The sequence below is a fragment of the Solanum dulcamara genome, chromosome 12 (assembly GCF_947179165.1).
Source record: "Solanum dulcamara chromosome 12, daSolDulc1.2, whole genome shotgun sequence".
In the NCBI taxonomy this organism is placed as follows: domain Eukaryota; kingdom Viridiplantae; phylum Streptophyta; class Magnoliopsida; order Solanales; family Solanaceae; genus Solanum; species Solanum dulcamara.
In genome coordinates this window covers 10,355,788-10,383,006 of record NC_077248.1, presented here as the reverse complement: position 1 = coordinate 10,383,006, position 27,219 = coordinate 10,355,788, and the positions used below count along the sequence as shown (strand labels likewise).

The 27,219-nt window shown below is 31.8% G+C and overlaps 1 protein-coding gene across 1 annotated transcript; it reads right to left on the bottom strand.

The window, feature by feature from the left end:
- Nucleotides 1-8,321: 8,321 nt before the first annotated feature.
- On the bottom strand, nt 8,322-13,062 carry LOC129877410 (auxin transporter-like protein 4). Its single transcript, XM_055952909.1, has 8 exons — nt 12,580-13,062; nt 12,217-12,437; nt 11,832-12,017; nt 11,412-11,524; nt 11,057-11,240; nt 10,831-10,928; nt 9,481-9,946; nt 8,322-8,743 (listed from the first exon to the last, which is right to left on the bottom strand). The coding sequence occupies exons 2-8, from the start codon at nt 12,397-12,399 to the stop codon at nt 8,510-8,512; spliced, it is 1,464 nt and encodes a 487-aa protein (XP_055808884.1). The 5' UTR covers nt 12,400-12,437; nt 12,580-13,062; the 3' UTR covers nt 8,322-8,509.
- Nucleotides 13,063-27,219: the final 14,157 nt, after the last annotated feature.

The window sequence follows — 27,219 nt, the reverse complement described above, 5'->3', positions numbered from 1 at the left end:
TATTCTCAAAAACAAGTTTCATCAAGTAAGAAGAACTTCATTTCTTGCTCTTTTGATTTTAATTATATCAGATTGTTTCTTTCTCTATGTCAATGTCAATATACATGTTTAAACAATCGTACATATTTCTTGTTTAAAGTTTTACATTATTTTTTTCAGAAAGTGGGTATAGAGAATTAAAGAATGAAAATCTTTCAACAATTGTTTTTGAGGGGGGGAATCGTGGAGGAAGGGGTCGAGGGGGTAAAAAATAAAATAAAAATTCAATCTACTTTCTATTTAATTTATTTTTTATAAAAAAATTATAAAAATTAGAAGTTTGAGTGGTTAAAAATTTAAAATTTTAGAGGGGATGGTGGGTGTGGGAGGGGGATCATGGGGTGGGTGGTGTAAAAATCCAAAAAACAACTTTTAAAATTGTTTTTAAGATTTTTTTTGGGGTGAAGGGGTGGGTATGTGGTAATGTAGAAAATTCAGAAAAAAAAATTAAAAACTTTTAAAAAAAATTCGGGGTGGGGGGTGAGGGTGTTGGGATATGTGGTGTTGTAGAAAATTTAAAAAAATAATAATTAATAATTAAAAAAAGTGGGTGGGTTGTGGAAGGAGGGGGGTATGTACCGTGTAGGAAATTTAGAAGAAAAAAATATTTTTTTTTAGAGAAAGGGTAAAAAAATACCCTTGAACTAAAGAGGAAGAGGGAGAAAGACTGACGTGACTATTGGATTTTTTTTTCATGTGTTACTGTCACGTCAGCTTTAACAGCCAACCATTAAGTGGAAGGGTACTTGTGATCTCTTTAGATAACGACGAGAGTAATTTAATCTCAAAAATAATTAAAAGGTATATTTGAGATCCTTTTCCGTAAATTAAAAGTTGGATGATGATTTCGTGAAATTAAACTGCATTTGACAAAATCTTGTGCTAAGTGGCTTTTATTTGAAGCAATTCATCTTTGACCTATGACCTACACGGAAGGAATCGTCCATATTGGTGGCTTTATGAATTGCTATTTTCCAATGGACGCCCAAGGATCGTCATGAGTTACATCATGATCTAAAAACATAACCCCGCAATTTATTTTTTTAAAAAAGGGCTTAATGATGATTGGTGATTATATTCACCTAATCTTGAAAATTATTTGTTTGCAAATTTAACCAATTCGGAAATAATAATTTCATCTATATGCGATTGAAATTGTAAAATTCGTGTTTAATGTTCAACAACAAACTTCAGATATGACATGTAGTTGTTTTTGTGGAATATTAACTTTGAAAGCTATAAATTACAAGGTTGATTGCCTCATACACTGTAGTTAATTGGCCATTATTTGATATTATACTACAACTTGATGTTTACTCATCATATCTAATTATTCACGTTTTAGTACGAGTGTGTATCGGTTGATTTGGTTCGATTTTAATTATTATCAGTTTGGTTTATCGGTTTTTAATTTCTAAATATACTAAATCAATAAGATATTTGTTATCGATTTTTGATTTTCGGTTTAACCAATAAGAAAATATTTTTAAAAACAAATATACGATTCCTGGAGCCGCCGTCGCAGCAACTTGCAAATCCTTTCCGTTGAACACTGAACCTAAAGATGCAAAGCCTAAAAGGTAAATACTAAATATTAAATAATATGATATAGTGATTAACTGATTCTATACTTATATTAATACTTTTTGTTTGATATTTGTGTATGAATAAAAAACTAAAAATTAAATTAATAAATTATTATAGTCTTAATGGGTTATCGATTTACCCAATAACTCAATATTAAAAAATCAATACCGAACCGATAACCCAATATTTTTTTTAAAAAAATCATTAAATAACCATTAACCCAATAACCCAATAAAAACAAATCAATAACACTTTTTCGGTTCGATTTATCGGTCGGTTCACTTTTCGCACATTTACTATGTTTTAGTCCTAAAAGGGAGAATGTTTTTTTAATTAGAAACCTGAAATGAACTGTTACTACATATTCTAAAAGTTTTCTTTAGTACTAAGGAAGGGTGAAATCATAAACATATATAATTACTCTATCAAAAAGTTCAATTCATATATCCATAGACAAAGTTTATATAAATGTTACAATAATTACAAAAGAATTCACTTGTAAAGCCCCAATTGTGACATATATAGTTAGTGTAGTTAGAAAGCATGAACAAATTATGAAGCTGTATACTTTATAGTTTTGATATAACTTCAAAGTATACTTTGTTATTTCACTTGTGAGTCACTATGCAAATCCTCAAACTCAATCTGTAAAATTACACTGAGTCAGTTATTAATACAAGTCAAAATTAAGAAAGAATTTAATTATTCAATGAGGGACAAATTTGTCTTTTAAGATGAACAAGATTACTAACATCTCAAAGGATGTTAGACGGTAGACGTGCCTATTGGATATGTACAAAATCTCTTTAATTTTTATATTAAATCTGAAATTATAATTTTAATTATATAATGAATCTGGTCCAAAATCAAATTATTAAATTTAAATTTTGAATCCGCTCATAATTTTACTGATGGATAATAAGAATAAGATGCAATAAAAAAATAACTAATCAAACTTAATTTTGGTGGTTTGTATTAGTTTATACCTTATTAATGATGAAGAATTTTGCACTATTCTTACAGAATCCTTCATAATTCTACAAGCTACAAGCTTTGGAATATGTGTATTAAAAAGTAGATATTTGTAAGGGATAATTTTAAATATATCCAATTAATTAATTAATTAATAATAAATATAACTATATTTTATTTACATAAAAAATAATCAAAAATTATTGGAAATATATAATGACTATACAATATAGCTTGTCAAAACTCATAGAAAGTATACACTGACTATACAATATAAATTATTTATACATGAATTATACACTAAATATACATTATAATACAATCTATATATAAAATATACAACAACAACAACAACAACAACCCAGTGAAATTCCACAACTTGAGGTTTGAGAAGGGTAAAGTGTACGCAGACTTGACTCCTACCAAGGTAGGACGGCTGTTTCCGAAAAACCATCGGCATAATAAAAACATAAAAGAGGTTAGATAAAGCATATATAAAAAGTAAATAATGAGAACGACAGGAATAAAATAGAATAAATCTATATATAAAATATATATTAAATATACATAAATATACACCAAATGGCCATCTACCTTAATTATCCTACCTGTAATGGCCAACAAAGTATATATGGGGTTTCAATCTTACCTAAGGCAGGACCCTTTTTTTCTCTATTATCTTCGTATTCACATGTCACTCCACCAACTCTTAAATATGTATTAGGATTAACTACACTAAATACTTTTGTACTTTAACTTAGCTATGGATAAACCTCCAATATTTTAAAATCAAACACTTATATCTTTTATTTTATGAAAATCCTGCACTTACGTGACAATACTTACATTTGTTATTCAGTTGACCCATAGTCCCATACCCAATTGGATTTTTTTAACCTAGAACTAAGTTACACAAATTGCATACCATATTGACGGTGCGCAGTGCACCCCCTTCCCCACCCTCCCAAACCAATGTACCTTATTTTTACCCGTGATCACACTGTATCCTAATTTTCCATAATATTTGTCTAAACTATATACAAACATATTAAAGATGATATTTTTAATTTATCGTATCAAGCACAAAAAAATAATTAAGAAATTCACGTCTTTCCTACTAAAACATTACCAAACACACCCATATTGCTAGAAATTTGTTTTAACTTATCAAATAGTAAAAGTATTCATAGATTATTGTGAGAAGTCAAATAGTTGGAGGGTAGAATTGTCATTCTACCAGAAATTAGTTAGTGGAGTTGTTAAATCTGTTAGTGTAACTAATTTCAGTTAACAAATATAACATAGTGTATATATATACACTAATTGTAATTAGAAGAGGCAGCTGAAGAAATAAAAAATATCTTCCCCTTTCTCACTTTACTCTTTCACGTTTCTGCTCCTTCTCTCTTCTCCTTCATCTTCATCTTCATCTCTTTTTCTTTCTTTCTGTACAGCTCATGTTTTTCTTCATGGTATCAGAGCAGGACGCTGATCCTCGATGTGGAGTCAAAGAGTCTCAATGAGATTCACTGATTCATAGGTTGTTTTGTTGTTTGTGTTTGACAGAACAGTAGATCGGAGCTCCGATCTGTGTTAAAATTTGGCGATTGTGTTACTGGTTGAAGAAATGGCAGGTGACACGGCGGCAGCAACAAGTTCACCTCAAAATGTCAACCAAAATCACCAACAAGCTAGTGTGCCAGCCTCCTCAAGTAGCAATCTCACTCTAGGGCAAGGTATTGACTATAATCATCCGTTATTTCTTAGTCCTACAGATGTAAGTGGAGTTAGCATCATTTCTTTTCAACTGACTGGTGTTGAGAACTACACTCTGTGGAGTCGTTCAGTCAAGTTAGCCTTGTTAGGGAGGAACAAGTTGGGACTGGTTGATGGAACATGCAGAAAGGACATGTACAGTGAAGAACTGTGGTGTCAATGGAAGAGGGTAAATGCAATTGTTTTGTCGTGGTTAATGAACTCAGTCTCAAAGAGTTTACTTAGTGGAATTGCGTTTGCCTCAAGTGCATTGCAAGTGTGGGATGATCTACAAGAGAGATTTGATAGAGTAGATGGATCAAGGACTTACAGCTTACACAAAGAAATTGTTACTCTACAGCAGGGTACTAACTCTGTCTCAGTATATTATACGAAGCTGAAGGCATTGTGGGATAAATTTGAAGTGTTAGTGCCCTCACCTTGTTGCAACTGTGAAAAATTCAAAGGATTTGTAGCTCACATGAATAGACAAAAACTGTATCAATTTCTAATGGGATTAAATGATTCATACATTCAGGCTAGGAGTCAGATTCTCATGATAGATCCATTACCAACTATAAACCAAGCATATGCCATGATAGCAAGAGATGAGAGCCACAAATCTGTAGTTACAGGCATCAATAATTTGGGATTGCATTCATCTATTCTAGACTCAGCTGCTATGTACTCTAGAGGTGGCAGTAGTTGAGGTGTAAATAATAGGTACAGGAAGAATACAACTCTACTTTGTGACTTTTGTAAGTGTAGAGGCCATACTAAAGAATTCTGCTACAAGGTTGTTGGATATCCACCAGATTTCAAGTCCAAGAGGAAGGCACAAAGTATATATGCTGATGCCTCCAATCATACTCAAAAATCAGGCCAGGCGAATTTTTCTTATGGTTTGAATACAAATGTAACTAATGAATTAGTGTGTGGTAGGAATATTACAGGACAGCACTGTCTAGACACAACATCAGCTGAAGCTTCTACTAAAACTCTGAGTCAGGCTGAGAAAGATGTCAAACAACTACTTCAAGGGTGCACATTCACAAAGGAACAATATGAACAGATACTCAAGATGATGAATCAACAGCCAGGAGCTACTGCATCTGCTACTACATCTGACTGTAATAAGGCAAATAATGCAGGTAAAACCTTGTTTGTAACTGAAAATAGTGATGTGTGGATTGTGGATACAGGTGCAACAAATCACATGGTATCTAAGTTAGATATGTTACAAAAAGAATCTTTCCTCAAGCTTGACACACCCAAGGATGTATGCTTACCAAATGGTGGTACTACACAAGTTACTCATATTGGCTCTTGTAACCTATCAGCTAGAAGTATGATCACTAATGTGTTTCATATACCTGAGTTCAAGTATAACTTAATGTCTGTCAGCAAAATAACAAGGGAGTTAGGCTGCTCAGTCTCCTTCTTCCCTGATTTTTGTGTTTTCCAGGATGGGAAGGTGAAGGAAGTTGGTAAGGAAGAAGGAGGACTATACCTGCTGTGGAGACATTTAACTCAAGGTAGTGTCAATAATGTCAAGGAATCTGCTAATGCTGTTGATACAATTCCTTCAAATGGTAAGGAGTCAGACATGGAGCTATGGCATCAAAGGCTTGGACATCCCTCTTCTACAGTACTTTCAAAGATGTTTGCTGACAATAAAATCACTATGTGTAAAGTGTCTAACTGTTTAGTTTGCCCATTTGCAAAACAAACTAGACCTGTGTTTCCTTCTAGCAGCATTAAAAGCAGTAGATGCTTTGACTTGATACATATTGATCTCTGGGGACCCTATAATACAGCTACGTTTGATGGCAATAAATACTTTCTTACAATTGTGGATGATTTTTCAAGAATGACCTGGTTATTTCTACTTAAACTTAAGTCAGATGTTTCTGTATCTCTTCAAATGTTTTTGCAATATGCAAAAACACAATTTGACAGGGTTGTGAAGATGGTTAGATCTGATAATGGTATAGAATTTGTTAATTCTGTGTGCTGCAAATTGTTCCAAGAATGAGGCATTATTCATCAAAGGTCTTGTCCTTATACCCCTCAGCAAAATGGTGTTGCTGAGAGGAAACATAGACACCTGCTGGAAGTGACAAGAGCCCTGAGATTTCAAGCCAAAATACCTATCAAATTTTGGGGCCACTGTGTTCTAGTTGCAGCCTATCTCATCAACAGACTCCCTAGCAGTGTAATTGAGTTTCAAACTCCCTATGAAAGACTATATGGCATCAAACCAGGGCTATCTCACTTAAGGACTCTTAGATGTCTTTCCTTTGCTAAAAACCTTGCTGAGCATGACAAACTTATGCCCAGGTCAAGGTTAACAGCTCACATGGGCTACTCTGAAGTGCACAAGGGATATATTTTGTTTGACTTACTTAACAAATCATTCTTTATCAGTAGAGATGTTATTTTCAGGGAGGATATCTTCCCATTTGTCAATAAAGCTGATGCTGATTCACAACAGTTATTTGTAGACAGTTTACAAGAAGCAGATATGACCATTCCAGGTTTATCTACTATAGCTCCCATATCTTCTAACAATATTAATCAGATTCCAAGCCTTGATATAGGATGTGAGCATACTACTGTGGAGCATTCTGATGTGGAGCATTTTGAGGATCAAATACATGTTGCAGATGGTGCTGGCTCTGGGGAATCAAGCCTTGCTGAGGATCCTAGTGCTCCTAGAAGATCTTTAAGATCTAAGCACCCTCTAACATGGCTGAGGGACTTTGTTTCCCTAAACATAACCAGTGATGTTCAATATCCTTTATCCAACTATGTGAACTATTCTCATCTATCTCCCACATATCAGCATTATATTGCTGCTACCTCTACTATAATAGAACCTACCAGCTATGCAGATGCCATCAAGGATTCAAGATGGGTTGATGCTATGCAAGCAGGGATTCAAGCATTAGAAAACAATAATACATGGGAGATCACTACCTTACCTGCAGGTAAAAGACCTATTGGCTGTAGGTGGGTTTATAAAATCAAATACAAGTCCACAGGTGAAGTAGAAAGATTCAAGGCCAAGTTAGTTGCCAAAGGATACAGTCAGCAAGAAGGTATTGACTATAAAGAAACATTTTCTCCAGTTGTGAAGATGGTCACAGTAAGATCTATTCTAGCTCTTGCTGCCTCCAACCAGTGGCACATCCATCAAATGGATGTGTTCAATGCATTTCTTCATGGGGACCTTGATGCTGAAATCTATATGCACCTTCCTCAGGGGTTTGTCAGTCAAGAGGAGAAGGTATGTAGACTGACAAAGTCCTTATATGGACTTAAGCAAGCCCCAAGACAGTGGAATCATAAGCTCATTGAGGCTCTTATCTCCCTTAAATTTAAACAGAGCCAATATGACCACTCACTATTCATCAGTAAGTCAGAAACAGGAATTATACTTATACTTGTGTATGTGGATGACATGCTGATCACTGGAAGCTCATTGAAATTAATAGAAGACACAAAGAAGGCTCTACAAAAGGCCTTCAAGATGAAAGACCTAGGGGAGCTTAAATATTTTCTGGGAATTGAGTTTACAAGATCCACAGAAGGGATACTAATGCATCAAAGGAAATATGCCCTTGAGCTTATAGCAGAAGTTGGAATGGGAGCAGCTAAACCAGCAGGAACACCTATAGATATTAATGTCAAACTAACATCAAGAGAGTATGATCAACATGTGAAGAGAAGGCAAGAAGCAGATGATGATCCTCTAATAGACCAGGTCAGTTATCAGAAACTCATAGGGAAACTATTACATCTCAATATGACAAGACCAGATATTGCTTTCAGCACTCAGACACTAAGTCAGTTCCTGAATCAACCAAATAAGATAGGTGTAACAATTTACTTACCACCAAAAGTTGGGAAAAAAAAAACTTAAAATTAGCATATGCTAATCTAACTAATTAGCTTATCCTTTGATAGCAAATTAACCAGTAATTCGACACGTTATCTTATCTAAAATCATATAAGAAAAAATCGAAACATTAGCAAAAGAAGATGAAAGATTTAACACACAGCACATTTTGTTTTTACATACAAAAATATTCGAAGAAGAGTTTGACCGTTGACTTCGCCGACATATTGGCGTGGCGGATCCAAGTCAGCATTCCTAGTGGTGTACGGTGGCCTGAGGCGCCGGATGTGGTGGCTGGCCCGCTGGAGGTTTACATTGGTAACACTTTGCAAAAAGGCCAAATGTATCAACTTGTTTGATGAAATTGCTCATACTGGCCCATCCACCAAACCCAAACCCAACAACAAAAACCCAGCCCACTATAAATATGTTAATAGCATACATTATAGTCCAGCTTGGCATGAAGGATGGTGGTTTCTCTGCCGCATTCTGCAATTTTTAATCAAAGAAAGTAAGTTTAATATACCGATTATATAAGTATTATTATGTTATAGACAACATGGATTGGTCACATGATATAGAAAAGGAACATGTCAAATTACATTGAATATATATATATAAAAGAATTCTACATTGAATTAAAAATTGCACCATTCATTTCAATCTATGTGACACACTTTCGTTTTTATCCTTATAAATATCTATAACTTTTTTTGAACCACAAATTACAAAAATCTTCATTTTATTCTTAAATTTTGTACCAATTAAAGTCATTCACATAAATTGAAACGAAAAAACAGAAAACAGGAAATAACAGTGTACAACTTAATTAATAGAAAAAGTATAGGGTACAGACTAAGTTGACAAGTGAGTCAAGTTAGTGTCAAGAAATTTAAGAATTTGGGTCCACAAATCTATTTGTCAACACGTAGACAAGTCCTCACACAACTTATTACACAGTCGTGCGAGATACACTTTATTTTATTCCCTAATTCAATAATAACACAATATATATGTCAAGACAAATAAAATACTCTATGTAACAAGGGACATAAAAAGAATTGTAAATATAATCAAACATCTCTCTGTAACAATATCATTTGTTTAGATAATTTTTAATTGAATGACGTTGTTATAAAAATAATTGTAATAGAAGGGACTGACAACTGTATATACACAAATAAAGTATTAGCGAGTGAAGATAGAGAAAGAAATAAATGCATTACCTGTCGAGCAGAGGCTTTTCTATAAGTGAGCATATGAGCAAGAGCTGGGATGATGTAGACAGTGAAACTAACCAAAAGAGCCCCAACAGCAGAGTTAATAGGCCCAAAGAATGGAAATATAATAGCCAAAAACCATATAGGTATCACCACAGGCAACCTAACAAGTGCCCTTAAGCATATGCTTTTAGTGTCGTGCATACCTATCACTTTCTCCCACACAAAATACAACGGCGTACACGCGAACCCAAACGTAATAAACTGGTGAATAAGCATCAATATAACTGCAGCATCGCGCCATCCGTCTTTGGGCAGAAGCGAAAATGCGTTACTATGGTTTAGAAGTTGGTCACCGAATGCCCAGTAGACTGCTGTAGCTGATGGAATGGTTAAGGTGAAAACGTAAAGTGTGGCTATTAGGTAAATGTATTTGAATTTCTGGGGTTTCCACATTGCATGCATAATTTCCCTATATATAAACAACACGCAAAATGATGATACTGTGAATGTAAGAAGTTACAATACAGGAATATAGTCACGGGCGATTCAATTCTATAGAATTAGTGGACATACCTTAAACTTATTTGATGAAATTCTTATCTAAAATTTAATCTTTCTAACTTTTTGAGATACAAAGTAATTATTTCTATAAAATCAGCTTTATAAAAAAAAAAGGTAACTTGTTTCCTATTTACTATACAGTCAATTTCAAGTTTAAATACTATTCAGATTATGTACTTTTTTAAGGCATGAAAGCAGTGTCTTCATTGACTTGGCCACTTGGGGGTTAAAGTAGCCACTGAATATGGAATATAATGATAAGCTCTCTAAGCAATTATTTAAAGTGATTGTAAGTACATTGGAGAATATTGGCATTGGATTCTTCTGCACTACAACTCTAAGTTGTCTCGTATGGATTTAACTCACATATTGATATTGACATTACAATAAATAAAGAATTTTATGAAAATAATATAATATGGATATTTATAACTGAGCCGAGGGTCTTTCAAAAATAGCCGTCCTACATTGATAGAAGTAAGGTCTGTGTACACTTTACCCTCCACAGACCCCACGTTGTGGAATTTTACTGGGTTGTTGTTGTTGTTGTATAACTACTCATTTATATAAATGCCATTAAAAATTTTAACAACATTGAAAGCAATGAAATTAACTCAATCGACGTTAAATATAAAATATACACTACTCATACACTTTGTATATATTTTAAAAACTAGTCGACTAAAGTGTTGTTTAGGGCCCTAATTATACCAACTTTTTCTGTTAAATCGTAGTAATGTACTTTTAAAATAAAATATCATTTACAAATGGGTAAAAGAATTGAGAACTTACACAGTAACAGCATGTCCACCAAAGGTGTAAAGAATATTGGTTGCGCCAGTGAAATACAGCACAAGCTTTGCTGGAGCAGAGTGTTGTACATTTTCAACCTATAATAACACATAATAATTGACCCTTCCATCATTTATAGAAATTGCCAAAAAAAATAAATTGAATGCATATTAGAGTAATAAATACAGGATGATATGTTTTAGGAAATAATTGTATTATTATTTACCTGGCCATGAAAGACAGCAGCAATAGTTAAGTACCATGCTGTATAAGTGGTCATCCCAAGGCCAAGGAAAGACCAAATCCGATAGTTATGGAAAGATGGAATGAAAACTGTTGTGGCACAGCAAGCACCAAATATGTATGTCCATGTCCTCTTGTCTAAATGGTCATTGATGTAATATATGTTACTGTTCCAAAGTAAAAAAAAAATCTATCAAATTAATAATCAAGATCTAAGTTTACAAATTAACCCTCAATTTTGCATAAGTGGAGTAATTTTTTATTTATTTATTTTATATGTCTTCTAATATTTGAACTATATGTGGTTTTAAATGAAGAAGGATTTAATGGTTCCGTACCTTGCGCAAGCAATTAGTTGTATGACAGATCCAAACAGAAGGAACGTACAGTTGAAGGCAAGCCCTGCTGCTTTCCAGTAAGGACCCAATAGTCCATCAAGCACTTCAAACCACTACCAGTTGAAAAAGAAAATCAGATACAGAGCAAAGATGAATAAATCTATTTGCAAGTCAAAAAGATTCTGAAAAAGTACAATTCTTTTAGAAAATAATGAGAATATTACAAGTTGAACTGTGTGGCGATATTAAAGTTGTTTAAGATTTAATATTGATTTATGAAAAATAATAATACACCTTGATACGTATGATAATTTTTCGACAAAAAGGGTTTGCTCGTTTTCACTATGATACACTAAAATTCAGTCTTTTATTACTTTGATTCGTATAAAAAAAATGATTTTTTTTTGTTTGTACCCTCACCTGTATGACATGATTTTTAAAGTTAACACCTTCTTTCTCTTTTCTGCTTCTATACTCTATATAGAGAACACTGATGAGGTATGCAGTCCAACTCCCAACAAGACCATAGAACACTTGAAACACTATGCCAGATACCATACCAAGTTGAGAAAATGAATAAGGAAGTGTCAACAGCACTTGAGCAACCTGTCAAAATAAATGAATTAGAAAATACAGTAAAAAATATGACACAATAACACATCCAATAATGTGTCGAGGCTAAAGTGTAGACAAATCTTATCACTATTTTGCAGAGGAGATAGAGATAGAGATAGGTTGTTTTCGTTAGCAGTAGAAAATATGATATTTCTGAAAAAAAAGAACTGTGGTTAAAAATTCACAGTACCTGATTAGAAGCACAGCTGAACCAAGCATCCCAAACAGAGCCACCATGCCAGAGGAGGCTTTTGACACTGAAAATGGACTGTTCTTCTTCTCCGCCAAATTTCTCAACTTCCTCCCCATTATCATGATCAGTTCCATTGAAGTTTGAGACAATAGCTTCCTCCGCTTGCTTCTCGGGATACATTTTAATTTTAAAGAAAAGTGGTCTCAATACAGGCAGATCTGCAAACACAAACAACACAAATTGAGACCGGAAAAATAAATAAAAATTACACCACCTATAACTTCCCCACCCCATAAAACTAATTTCCAAGAATTCCCCAGATCCCAAAAAAAATAAAAAAATCCCACTTTCTTGAAATACCTTGTTTTGAGATGTCTCTTTGTTGAACTCAGATAGATCTCTTGTAAAATAACAAAAAACAATAAAAAGACTCCTCTTTTGAGCTATTATTCTTTATGTTTTGTCTCCTCAAAGTGAAAACAAAAACAGAGCAGTACTACTTCTACTACAACAATTCAATTTAGAGTACTGAGAAAGCAGAGCAAGAGGGAAAGAAAACAAGTTCCGAAGATTGCTCCATCTCAAGAATTGACAGATTTTAATGTTAGCTCAATAAGTATTTCTGAAACTACAACTGATTTAAAAGGCGACTTAAATGCAGTTGATTTTATATTTATAGTGAAGAGATAGGGATATTATGGTCTCTGCAGTCGGCAGGGGCGCGGCCGAATAAGAAAGACGGCGAAAGAGACCTCAAAAACAGCAAAAAAGGGACTCGCAGAAAATCTATAAGTAGTGCACAGACTAGAAAAGTAGAAACAGAGCAAGAAAAAGTCACTTTTCACTAGTATTAGCGTTCAAGGACACATATAACGTATTTATAAACAATTACAGTTCGTTAGTTGGCTAGTTTTACCCGTAAATTTTGGATTAAATTTTAAAAAAATCATTTAATTATAAAAATTTAAAATTCAAGTAAATTATATATTTAAACATAATTTCAAAAATTCAGTTCAAAATATATGGTTGAACAAAAGCTTTGTGTTTATAATAATCCACTCTTATGTTTTAATTTGTGTGTGTATTTTATTTTATTTTATTGTTGGTCTATTTTAAGATTCTTTCTTAATTTTTGGTAATTTTTAAATTTTAAGTGATATATTTAAAATTATAAAATTTTAAAATTATTTTTATACAATATATTCTTCCGTCTCAAAATATTTGTTGTGTTCTTTATTTACACAACCCTTGAAAAAATTAATTAAGAGAGGTGATTGACTATTTAATTTTTATTTTATTTATCTTAAAATATAATCTCTTTTCAATAAATATGTATTCTATTTATATGTCATAATTAAGATATTTATAATTTTTATGGACAATAACTATTAAGAATAAAATATAAAATAAAAATTATTTTGAACTTGTAAAATAACATCTATTTTGGGAGAAACTTTTTTAATAGGCCAACAAATAATTTGAAATGAAAAGACTACATATTTTTAATTTAAAATTTTAGTGCTCAGTCAAATCAAGAGGGAAAAAAATTGTCTACTTATTATGACTCTTTTCTTGAATCTTCGAATTTTGTACAAATAAGGAAAATATGAGAGCAAAAGAAAAAAATTGAAATTTTACTACCTTCTTCACAATCCATGTGACACTATTAATTGGATTAAGCTTAAATTAGGCAGAATGCATAAAGAAATTTTGAATTTGTTTGAGTTTTTTTTCCCTCATGTTTTAACTACGCCGTCTTTTTACTGAACCCTGAATCAGTAGTGGGGTCAAAATTTTAATTAAGAAGTGTCAAAATATAAAAAAACTAAATGGCGTGGAAGTCAATAAGTGTCAATAGTATATATATATATATATAAATATTTTTATCTAGTTACACAATATAATTTTTCGACAAAAGAGTGTCGATTGACACCCCTCAAGTGCATGTGGCTCCGTCACTGCCCTGAATCATCTATAATTTGTAATTTTTAAACAGACTAATCCTAACATAAAATTTTAGTAAATATTAATTTTTGGTTGTGTGGGTGAAATCCATCATTTTTCACGTGAAAAGTGCAACCAATCAAAACACTCAACTCATATAAATAATTTACACATCAGCCAACCTAAAATAAAACCTAGAAAATCAAAAGACAATTCATTTTTCCACCAAACACACTTCGATCTAACCCAAATGTGTTTAAGATTATCTCATTAACCACAAAACAATAGCTTTAAAATTATATCTTTTTAAGAATAAAAGTGTATCAAATAAATTAAAACATAAAGAATAACTTTCTAGATTTTAAGTTATATACACGTATAATCTATCTTATAAAAATAATTAAATATTACTTTTATCAGGTTAATTACCACTTAGAGCTTCGTATGCATATTTTTGTATAATAATTTTACAAGTAACCTAATTGCGTAAAGTTATATGCAACTTGAGTGCTAGAATTTAAACTCCTTTTTTATAGGCTGTTAACATTATAAACTACCCTAACGGCCACATAATGTAATTAAAACTTAATAAAATATATGACAAAAATAATGTATATCACTCTATGTTTGACTATCATTTTCTTCTTCATGTGCAATGGTTTCGTAAAAATTACAAAAGAATATTACAATTTTAAAATAATTGTTATCTTAATTTCAACAAAAGATATCATGAGCTAGATCTGTAAATTTTTATTTTTTAAATTTCATTTTGATGTAGTTAAGTATGAAATCCATGTCAATTGTTGTGAATCGCAGTCAAGTACAAAAAAATTCAACGTTCTATATAGCGTAAAACGTTCCAAATTAGCCACTTGATGGTGGATTTGCTTATAATAACAATCTAATTTCTCTTAATGTATTCCATGATTTTTGAGTCTTATTTGTATTGGTTTATTTAAAAATTACATTTTTTATTTTATAACTCTTAATTTTTGACATGTTACATGACGTAATCAAAATCACACGATTTGAATGTTAGTTTGATATATTAATACATTTTTAATTTAATGTCATTATATTCAAAAGATTTTCTTAAATTTTGTTCACAACACATGACATGGAATGAGAGCTTGTTTGGATAGACTTATTTTAAGTAACTTATAAGTTAAAAACTACTTATAAGTTTTTAAAAGATAAATAGGTGCATCCAACTTATTTTTTTGACTTATAAGTTATTTTCAATTTATAAGTTGCTTAAAATAAGTTCATCCAAACAAACTCAATTATTTATTGAAGCTTATTTTAAACACAAAATGATTTTAAGTTAGTCAAAGCTAAAAACAGCATATAAGTAACTTATAAGCCAATCCAAAGGATTCTAGTAGAATTTTATAAGTTTGTTAAAGGGTGTTTCATTTTAAAAATGATTATATTAATGTTTTACTGAAATTAAGATTGAGACAAAAAGAATATGCCTTATTTATATTGATTCCGTGAGAATTTAACACATTTACCTAATTCCGGCCTTCATTTCTTTGAATTATGTATTATTTTTACGAGAATTAGACAGAATTGAATTTATGAATCACTTACATTTTTTATTTTATTTTATGAATCTTTTATTAGATGATCTCAAAATAAGAGATACAAAGCATTCTAATATCATCCAACTTTTCCGATTTGATGATTTTATCTATGGTTTATATATTTATATTAAAGGTTTAAAATACTTTATTGCTATATGGAATATCTTAATTTAATATCATCCCACAATTGTTCAATTTTGGGGCACTTGAATTGGACCTGATTATGAATTAATATTAAAATTAAGCCTAACGTACGATTAAAAAATTAATTCAATTTTTTAACCTAAATTTTATAAGTAATTCAAGATTTCATTTATTCATTATCGCGAGTCATTTCATTCATCCCGTCACAGTCCAAGGAGCTTTCAACCTGGTCAAAGTCTTGGTGCCTTGTATAATTACATAGAGTTATTTTAAATACTTAAACTATTTAAAATGAACAAAAATATCCTCCGTTTATAGTTTGATCCAAAAATGTTGTTATCATTAATATTTTGGTCCAGAAATGCTCCTTTTGTTATTTAATGGGTCAAAAATGCTATTTTCTGAATATATATATGTATGTATATATATATTTTTTTTATCGATGAGACTTATAGTGGAGTTAACGCTAAGCTGGAGAATTGGAGACATACCCTGGAGTCTAAAGGGTTTAAGCTGAGTAGGATCAAGACAGAGTACTTAGAGTGCAAGTTTAGTGAGACACCTCAGGAGGCTGGCGCGGAAGTTAGGCTTGGAGACCAAGTCATCCAAAAGAAAAGTAGTTTCAAGTACCTTAGGTCTATCATGCAAGAAAGCTGTCACGCCCCGGGAGGGTACCCTAGACGTGGCCGGCACTCGAAAACCATTTTTGGCCTTCAAGAGAACCACTTGGTCCAATCACACTTTCATTCAGTTACACTCTATTAGCGGAAGACTCAAATCATATGAATACTATTCATAATAAGGTCAAAGGCCAACCACATCTACATTCAACAACTAGAAAAAAATAAAACTAGTCACAACGAAACAATTCAGCATCATCCACACTCTAGTCTATGAAGCCTCTATCAACAATATAAGAGGTGTCAATGACAGGTTCATGGCTACCACAATTCAAAATAAAGGAAAACTAACTCAAAGCTGAAAAGATAACTGCGGTATCCTCCGAAAATAAGGAGGACTCACCAACTAGCTCGAAGTGAATAGATCTTCAACGATGCGCTTGTTGATGATCTCTAGTACCTGTCTCTGCATCATGAAATGATGCAGGCCAAATGGCGTCAGTACGTGGAATGTACGAGTATGTAAAATGGCCGAATGAAACATACATCAAGGTGGGATCAAATCAACTCAGAATCTCAACTTAGAAGAAGGTACAACTCAATCAAGATGTTCTGAGTCTAAACAAAATATAATTTAGACAGGACCAATCACATACAATCCAACCCAATCCATCCCGATCCGACTCAAAGTACTATCAAGACCTACATGGGAGTTTCTCTTATCCGACAACCATCACTTATGAGCCAGTGATAGTACAACAAGCCTTCGTTGTTGCCACGTCCATTCATACCTTGCCAGGGTAAGAACGAATCAACAAATCATAGATTCATAACGAATCAAGTCCTATTATATCAGGAGAGTAATTTGGAAAACATCCGACTTTAACGGTCAAATACCTTCCTATGTTTGGCGACGTAGTTATTGAATTCGAGTTATTACTTACTCTTACCCAATTCGGTGCTCGATACTCCTCCCAAGACTCAATGCTCATAAAACTCTATCCAATCAATTCAATCTAATCATATCGACCAGTCTCGTTTGGACCTTTATCAATTCATCAATTCTATCCCAAATCAAGCCTCTTGACCAATCATATTATTCAATCAACCCCAATCTTATATATTTTTTTAAAGGCATGTAAAAGACAATAGCCTAGTCTATATCTTTTTTATTTATTTTTAGGAAATCTCAAGAATATTGCTTACTTTACTTTCTGTCATCACCTTTGACTAGAAAGAATGTCTTTTCATAGTGTTCTTTTGCCAAACATTATTATTTAATAACTATCCAAGTTGTCCCAAACTAAACCAAACACTTCACGTGAAATTAGGAAATAAATGATAAAATTTAGCTTTTGTTTTCTATATTATTAGAATATATCAAAGTGGAAGTATTATATGAATATACTAATAGGAATATAACTTTTTCTTAAATATAATTTAATTTCATAATGCTAATGGAATTCCATTGAGGCATCAACTCACAGAAATTGGATTCATGTTATATAACTAAAAGGTTAATCAAATATTGTCCCCATCTTGTTTCTAGCAATTTGGATCTGTGAAGGTGTTAAACTAATGAAAACATCCTAACCAACATTTCAGTATTCTTTCTATATTCCATTATTTGGTAATTGAATTAAACTGTAACGTACCAATGGATTCCAAGTTACTGCAAGCTAATTATCTATTGCTAATATAACAAAAATATGTTTAACAACTCATATCAATCAACTCTTAGACATAACAAAATATGTATAACAACTCATATCAATCAACTCATATCAAACATGAAGCATTTATCAATTTCTCAACTTATCAATATCAACATAACAAAATCAAGTTAATAGATGTATGAACTCATTAGGACATAAATCTATCAAAAAAACTCAATTGCTATGAAAATTCAATCTCAAAGAAGATGTAGGGCACATGGTGAATTTAATCCATGTTTTTAGTAGCCTTACATATCTTAGTGTAAATTTTGAAGAAACCTTGATGTTAGGTCTTCAAAGGGAAACTTGAATCCTTGAGTTTGAGAGGATTTTATTGGAGATAATTTGAGAGAGAAGGGGATGAAGATTTGAGTTGTTTGGAGAGGCAAAAGACTGAAATTATGATCCAAAACGTGTCCAGTTGTGTATATAGATATTAGGGAATTTTATCAAAATATCCCTACAAAATCTGGAAAATCGGCCAAAATTCGCTGCAGGTCCTCTCTGTTCGACCAAGCATAACTTTTGAGTCCGAACTCGGAAAAATACAATCTTGGTGGAGTTGGAAAGAAGACTCAAAGACCTTTAATTTGATAGGTTAAAGGACACCCAGTTCGTTACATTTTAGGAGATATGGTCGTTTGAAGTTGACCCTTATACTAACTCATTCGGAAAGTTAGCCGAAAGGAATTCTTTGAACTTGGCTTGATTTTTTTGGGATCCCTTATGATCCTAAATCACATCTAATATATTTTAAATACTTATGAATCAATCATAGATCATATATACAATTTGAAGCCTTCGAGTTTGATCTTATACGTACATGAAGAATGGTCCGAATCTTAGTGGGAAAAAAAGTTGGGGTGTTACAGAAGCGGAGAGATTGGCGAGGATGTCTCACACCGTATTGGGGCAGGGTGGATGAAATGGAGGCTCACTTTCAGTGTGCTATGTGATAAAAGGGTGCCACCACAACTTAAGGGCAAGTTCTACAAAGTAGTGGTTAGACCGGCCATGTTATATGGGGCGGAGTGTTGGCCAGTTAAGGTCTCCCACGTTCAAAAGATGAAAGTTGTTGAGATGAGAATGTTGAGATGGATGTGTGAGCATACCAGGAGCGACAGAATTAGGAACGAGTCTATTCGAGACAAGGTAGGAGTGGCCTCGGTGGAAGACAAGATGCGGGAAATGCGACTGATATGGTTTGGGCATGTGAAGAGGAGAGACTCAGATGCCCCAGTGCGGAGGTGTGAGAGGTTGGTCGTGGATGGTTTTAGAAGAGGTAGGGGTAGGCCGAAGAATTATTGGGGAGAGGTGATTAGACAGGACATGGCGCAGCTGCAGCTGACCGAGGACATGACCTTAGATAGGAGGGTGTGGAGGACCCATATTAGGGTAGAAGGCTAGTACATAGTCACGGTGGTCTATCGTATTAGTAGATGCTTTAGCACACTATAATTTCTTGTTCTCTGATGTCTGCTATTATATATTACTTTTCGTACTTTCCGTCCTTTGATTACTCTATTTTATTTGTAGCATCCCTGTTATGTGCCTTATCATATAGCTTTGAACTTATTGACCTCTTCACTTTTTAGCCTTATCTAACGTCTTTTATGCTTTATTGAGCCGAGGGTCTCCCGGAAACAGCCGTCCTACCTTGGTAGAAGTAAGGTCTGCGTACAATTTACCCTCCCCAGACCCCACATTGTGGGATTAAACTGGGTTGTTGTTGTTGTATATATATATATATATATATATATATTTTAAAAAAAACAAATCTTATTCCTTATAAAAATTAATATTTTTATAAGGAACAAGATTTTTTTTTTTAAAATAAATAAATAATATATATATATATATAATATATATATATATATATATATATATATATTATTTATTTATTCAAAAAGGGGCATTTTGGACCCATTTTGTAACAATAGGAAAATTTTGACCCATTAAATAACAAAAAAGGTATTTCTGGACCAAAGTATTGACAATAAAGACATTTTTGGATCAAACTATAAACGGAGGACATTTTTATCCATTTTAAATAATTTAAGGACATTTTTAATTCTCTTCCCTTAGAATTTAGACCAAGCCTTAAAATTCTCCTCAGTCATACTTTAAATAAAAGTTACTACTTTTTATCTTTAAAATTATAGTTTGTTGTTTAAAATAAAATAATGTGCCACAAGGTCTCCAATCAAAAGAATGACATTCGAAAAACTGCGATCTTTTCAGCGTTCATATTGTTTCCAAAACATATTCTTCCTAATACTGTTGTCATTATTATTTTCCCATGCATTAATAATGTAATGAGCATATGAATTAATCCACCACTTATATGTTGATTGTTGACTAATAAAGTGAAATCAAAGACTGATGAGGTGTAACCAACAAATTAGAAAGCCTTTTAGTCAATACTGATCATTATTAATTTCTCCACTTTTATCATGTTTATATTTTTCTTTATTAATTTTAAAATTATTAATATGGCTAATATAATGTTAGTGGAAGAATTAGTGATTAAGTAATGGATTATTTAGGGCACGAGAGACCAAAATTAAGCAACATGTTGGATTGTTGACATTCACATGGGGTCCAACTATTACTTATTATTAATTGCTATTCCACCACTTTTTTCACTATTTCTCAAGGAATTTTGAAATTAATATTACATTAAGAAAAAGCTCATAATTTATGGAATTTAATATTTCTCAAGAAGTCTCATGTCCACAAAAAAGTTCTTGTTCAGAGAAATCAAACTAGAAAACTGGCCAATTTCAAAAAGACAAATGTGATCAGATTCAAATGAAGAAAGTAAATGATTAAGATTCAAAGTTTTATATAGATTAAAAAAGGAAAAATTACTAGAAAAAATATTTTTAATAAATAATTACTGGTTTTAGCGATATTTTTTATTTATTACCATTTATAATAATATATAGCAATATTATGATATATCTACTATGTATTAAAAGTGAATTATGCATGCAATATAAATGTATTATAAGTGTTTTAAAATATATTATACTTGTTTTGTAAGAAATTGACACAATGTATTATAAGTGTATTAAAGTATGTGATAAATATATTATTCATGAATAAAACTTGTATTATATGAGTTTTATAAATTATTTTCACTAATATGTATTAAAATTGTATTATAAGTGTCCAGTGAAATAAAAAATATTATTACTATAAATGGTAAATATTTTCTTAATGTAGTACATTTATGTAAATTTCCCATTAAAAAACCTAACATAAGAAAAACGAGAGCACAAAATTAAACAGGAGAATATTAATTCATTTTATTGATGGAAAGAGATGTCAAAATTGAATATATTACTGAAATATTTGTTTTATGGTTTACTTTTCTTTTTAATTTGTTTTAGAGAGAAAAATCACTTTTTTTATAACTCTTTAATTCTAATTTTTCATATGACATATTTAAAACCACAATATTAAAGAACATTTTATTATATTCTATACATCTTTAATTTAAGACCATAAGATTCTAATGACTTTTTTCTATTTTTTAAAATTTTGTATCAAGTCAAAACCAAACAAATAACTTGAAACGAAAAAAGTAATATTTTATGAAAAAATATTTATTAAGAACACAAATTTTGTGATGAGAGATATAATTGAAAAGATTTGCCAAGTTACTACAAGTTAGGTTTTAGGAAATGGAGAAGGGTCAAATATACCCTATACGTATTATTGAAAATAATTTAAATATATCTCTCGTTATATTTGGGGTTCAAATATGTCTTTTTCGTTATACTTTAGATCCAAATATATCTTTATCATTATACTTTGACACAAATTTTCTCTTAATCTTGACGGAAAAACACATGAGCTCAAAATAGAATGAATTACTCCCAATTCAAAATACTCAATTCTTTTCAAATCTCATCCCCAACCCAGTCCCTCAACTTTGAATTATTTTTCTCTTCTTCTTCTTAAAAGAAGCTAAACAATGTGAAAATTGAGATCATTTATCTTTTCTTCCAAATTGAGATCGTTAGTAAAAATGTATAATAATTTTTAATTGTGCTTAACTTTTTTGTTTAAAGTATCAACAATCTCTTTTAAAAAATTTCAGTGCTCAACGAGCAACCGAAAAATCTAATGCTACCTCCGTTCATTATTTATGTTATAGTAAGAAGATTCTAGTACAATAATCATAATTTTATAAAAACAAATTTGAACAATGGCCTTCTTTAATTTGTGTTGGAAAAGTATAGCACATCTTTATTGTGTGTATACACACATTTCATCATATATAGCACAAGAAATTTATAAAAGAGAAGCTGGTGAAAAGAAAAAAAAATAACTCAGAGTTGAGGAATAGATTTCTAAAGATATTGGGAGTAGATCATATGATTTTAAGCTTGTCAAGTGTCTTTTCATTAAGATTAAAGGTAAATTTTTATCTATATATAATGGAAGAGTCATATTTGACTTGAAAGTATAACAAAAGAATTATATTCAAATTAAAAGTAGAATGAATAATATATTTAAATTATTTTAGATAGTACAGGATATATATGTTGTTTAGAAAATATGTTGTTTTCCAAGATCAAATGTATAAAAGAAAGAAAACTCAAAATAAATCTTCACAAGGAAAGAAAATCTCCATGATTTGACAAAAGATGCGATGGGCAGAAAAATTATGAAAGCTAATTAAGAAGGAAATCAGAGTGAACTTTGAGTAATATCTACTTGATTTTATATTAGTTGTTATTATAGCTTCCCGAGAATCATAATTTTATTTGGTAGGAGTGTTCATGATTTAGGTAAAAATTGATCTAAATCAATTTGATTAAATAAATTGATTTTTTATTTGATTTGGTTTTACATTTTTAAAAATCGATAATATTTTGTTTGATTTTGATTTTGTTCAAAGAAATCGAAGATATAACCAAATCGATGGATGTATATTTTAATTGGTTTCGTTTCGTTTTAATAATTTTAAAAATGATTAAATTGATTTAATTTTGATTTTTGATCAATACCGATCCAAATCGCCGTGAACACCACTAATTTTTGGTTAATACATTTAAATATATATATTTTCATCAAATTAACATTATTTTTTGTTATTTATAATACTTATCGCATATTTTTGAATATCTAAATTTAAATATAAAATATAAAATATAAAATTAATCTAAAATTCTCCTTACTCCCAATAGTAACAGTCTTAAAGTGCGATAGTTATTGTATGACGAACAAATCTTGAATTAATTATTGAGTCCAAAATTCGACCTCTAAGAATTAAGTATAAGAAACGTATCGTATCGTATCATATAGATTTTTCTTGTCTCTCTTCTAAGCAGTGTTGGTCATTTCTATTCTCTTGTGATATCTATTTGTATAGAATTATTCCGAAAAGAATACATAAAGTTAAAACTTTTTATAATATAGTTTCATAATTGAGAAAGAATAATATCAAAACTTGATTAAAAATTGATGATGACAAATGACAAAACATGTAAAGTTATTCGGATAAGAGCTAGGAAGGAACCCGTGCTAGTTCTGGATTTTAGACCCCATTCATTATATTGGCCCCATTTCAGACATCGTTTTAAATTTATAATATTGACATTTTTTCCCTTTCTTTTTAATCAAATATTTAAAATGATATTGTTCTATATTTAATAGTATAATTTAATTTTAATTTTTTTAAATTTTTTATCTATAATGAGATGGTTTATATATATGAAATATTTATTAATTTTTTTAAATAAAATATTTCTTTTAATATATTGATTGGGTGGTTTAATTCTTATTGAATTAATAAATGGATCAATCATATGTTGCCACATGGATAGTTATAAAGCTGAACCTATCAACATTTAGTTTTAGGGATATCTTTTAACCTTGAGGGTATGTTTTGTTCAATGAGTGGGAGGAAGATATTTGTGAGCCAAATAAAATAGATTAGGAGCATTTTTCCTTCTCTTATTGTAACGATTCGAACTGTCGTTAATTATGATTAAAAAAAATCTCAAAAAATTATTTGATTGGATCCCACCATCCCGTCAGAGCGGGATGATCCCGCCTGAGCGGGAATATGGCCGCCATAGCGAGAGGTCATGGAACAGAACTTAAGTCGCGAATTTTTTATTTCCCTCACTTCTCCCAAGTGGAAGTTAGAGGCGAATGTTTCTACAAAACCCTCCAAAAAGGCTGCTCTTGACCTGTGGAGAAGAAGGGAGAAAATCTCTGCATTCAGAAGGCTTCAACCGGTGGAATTCAATCCGGTCCTGCCCGTAGAACATCTGGAACCAAGAAACTCGACATCATTATCTCCCTACGATTGTTTGGCTCCCAGATGGGCTAGGCTTCTCTTTTCTGAGTAGTAAATCTATACCTACTGTGTAGAATAGAAGGAAATTTAGTGAGAAATCATATAACTAAATTGTGAGTCACGGGTCACGGAAAGAAATTCGATGGTGTTAGGGTCTTATTCGAATGTGACCTGGTGAAAAGTACTATAATGATTGAGAAAATGTTGGTGGTGGTGGTATTTTACATACAGATGGTTATTTCGTAATGGGCATAGTATTGTGTACAGAAATACAAAACTAAGTAGAGATTGATAATAATTCTAAGGGTTTGGAGGTGTGGGTGTTGGTTAGGTTCCCGAAATTGTCTCAAGGGTGTAATTGCGTTATTTATGATATGCCTAAATGTGTACCGATAAGGGAGAACAAGTTAGTTTTATATAAATGATTACTTGCTGGCTTGTTTGCAATGGACCTGCTCTTGGTGATAAAATATTGTAAATAATGAATGTATTTGTGATTGTGGTATATTTGGATCGGGTGTCACGTTCCGATACATAATTGGATCGAGTGTCACGTTCCGACACAAAGTTGGTTGTTTGTAGGTCCTTTGAGAGGACCCTTATGTGAGGTTATAGCATATGTGGTATTGCTGAAAAGGGTTGAACTTTGAGATATCTGTATTTCCATGTACTAATAAAGTAGTTGTAAGTGAGCCATGGACTAAAAACCTGTAAGTGAACTCTTGAATTGTGGGGTGTTAGTTATAAGGAATGACGATCTTGAAACAACCTATTGGTGGATAAGAGAATGAGACCTGTTAGCCCTGGATGTGATCTATATGGTATAATTGTATTCTATATTTATATACTTAGAAGTTGAGGTTTCTGATCGCCAGAGAGTCTTACCATTGTGATTTTCACGAATAACTGAGGTAGGGATTGTGGCTACCTAGAATTCGGGTGAGTTGGAGAGTGTGGTTGTGAGATGGATAGGCCTTAGGCTGAAATACAGTTGGACTAGGACTAGTGATGGTTGAGTGAAAACATTGAGTGGATAAGGTTGTTAGATAGGGGACTTTTATAGTAAATGAATAGAAGTAAGGTGGGTTCATAACCCACAAGTCTTAAGTTGTAGCTAGAATGGTAGTGGAACTCTGAAGTTTAGAGTGGGGAACACCTTAAGGTAGGAGTAAGTAGTGTACTTGTTGGGTTGGGATGAATACAATGATAAAGTTTAACTATTATGATATCTCTTACTTTTTTGTTAATATATTATGCGGTGAGTAGGGCTGAACACGAAAAATCAAAAAATCGAACCAAACCGATAACCAAACCAAACCGGAAAAAAAACCCGACATTTATTTGATTTGATTTGGTTTGGTTTTTAAATTTAAAAACCGACTATATTTGGTTTGGTTTTGGTTTCAAGTCTAAAAAAACCCGAAAAAACCGAACCAAACCGACTTTATATATACATATTTTAAAAATTAAATTTGTATATATATATGTGTGTGTTTAAATTTTTTTATGAAAAAAATACAATTTATATTGAGTTTTTATATTTTTGATCTTGGGCCATTCTTTTGAATTATACTAAATAAAGTAAAAATAAATAAAATATAGACTTCATACGCAGAAAAGCTACTCACAATTACAAATAGAAAAACTTTAGGTGAGTCATTCTCTATTATTAAACATGTATGCGTCAATCTTGGCTAGTAGCTACTAGCTACAATGAAATTTATAATAAGAAAATACTTTTGAAATTTATTTTCTGTTTATTCAAATAGTGACTACAAGGTATTTTAAAAATCGACAAAAACTGAAAAAACCGATAAAAACCGACAAAAACCGAATAGTAAAAACCGATATAGTTTGGTTTAGTTTGATTTGACAATTTGAAAAACCGACTCAATTGGTTTGGTTATTTTTTAAATAAAAACCGATCCAAACCGAACCGTGAGCACCCCTAGCGGTGAGTATCAAATAGAATGATGATACCTACCAGTACGTGTTGTTTGTACTGATACTATTCTTGCTATGCCACTTGACATAGTTTGGTTGTAGGGTCAGTTATTGTTGGGTTTAATTGATAGGTTGAATGAGAAATTGAGGGAAAAAGAAGTGGAGAGGAAATGATATGTTCTCTCTTATTTTATTAAATAAGCTTTGGTTCCACATAGGTGGTGGAAATGAAAAGTCTCCTATTTAAAAATAGAAGCACTCCTTCATGTTGCTAAAGGGTCAAGAAGAGGGTCTCCCCTCGCGCCGTCGTCGTCGTCGCTCGCTCGGCTCGGCTCGGCTTCGGCTACGGCTACGGCTTCGGCTTCGGATTTGGATTTGGATTTGGATTTGGATTTGGATTTGGATTTGGATTTGGTCAATTGATATGATTGATTGATAATCTTTTTGGACCAAATTTTCTTTAAATTTTTAATTAATTAATATTATTTATTTAATTAATTAATTAAGTGGAAAAAATCCTGACCCGCGACCCGCGACCCGTTTCTTCCCGGATTAATTTAAAATTTCCCTCCGTTTTTTCCAACCGATTTTTGAATGGTTGCAACCTTGTCCGAAAAGTTGCAAACCTTCTCAACAGGCAAACCTTTTCCCAACAGGTGCCTTTTCTGAAAAGGTATAAACAGTCTATATATATCTGTAAATCTTCAGAATGTTCCATACGAAATTCT

Bases quoted from the DNA above. Each gene is read 5' to 3' on its own strand.
- LOC129877410 (XM_055952909.1), bottom strand. From the start codon at position 12,399: ATGTATCCCGAGAAGCAAGCGGAGGAAGCTATTGTCTCAAACTTCAAT. The intron at 12,018-12,216 runs GTACTGTGAATT...TTATTTTGACAG, and splicing joins TCAGCTGTGCTTCTAATCAG to GTTGCTCAAGTGCTGTTGAC. The intron at 11,241-11,411 runs GTACGGAACCAT...ACTTTGGAACAG, and splicing joins CAACTAATTGCTTGCGCAAG to TAACATATATTACATCAATG.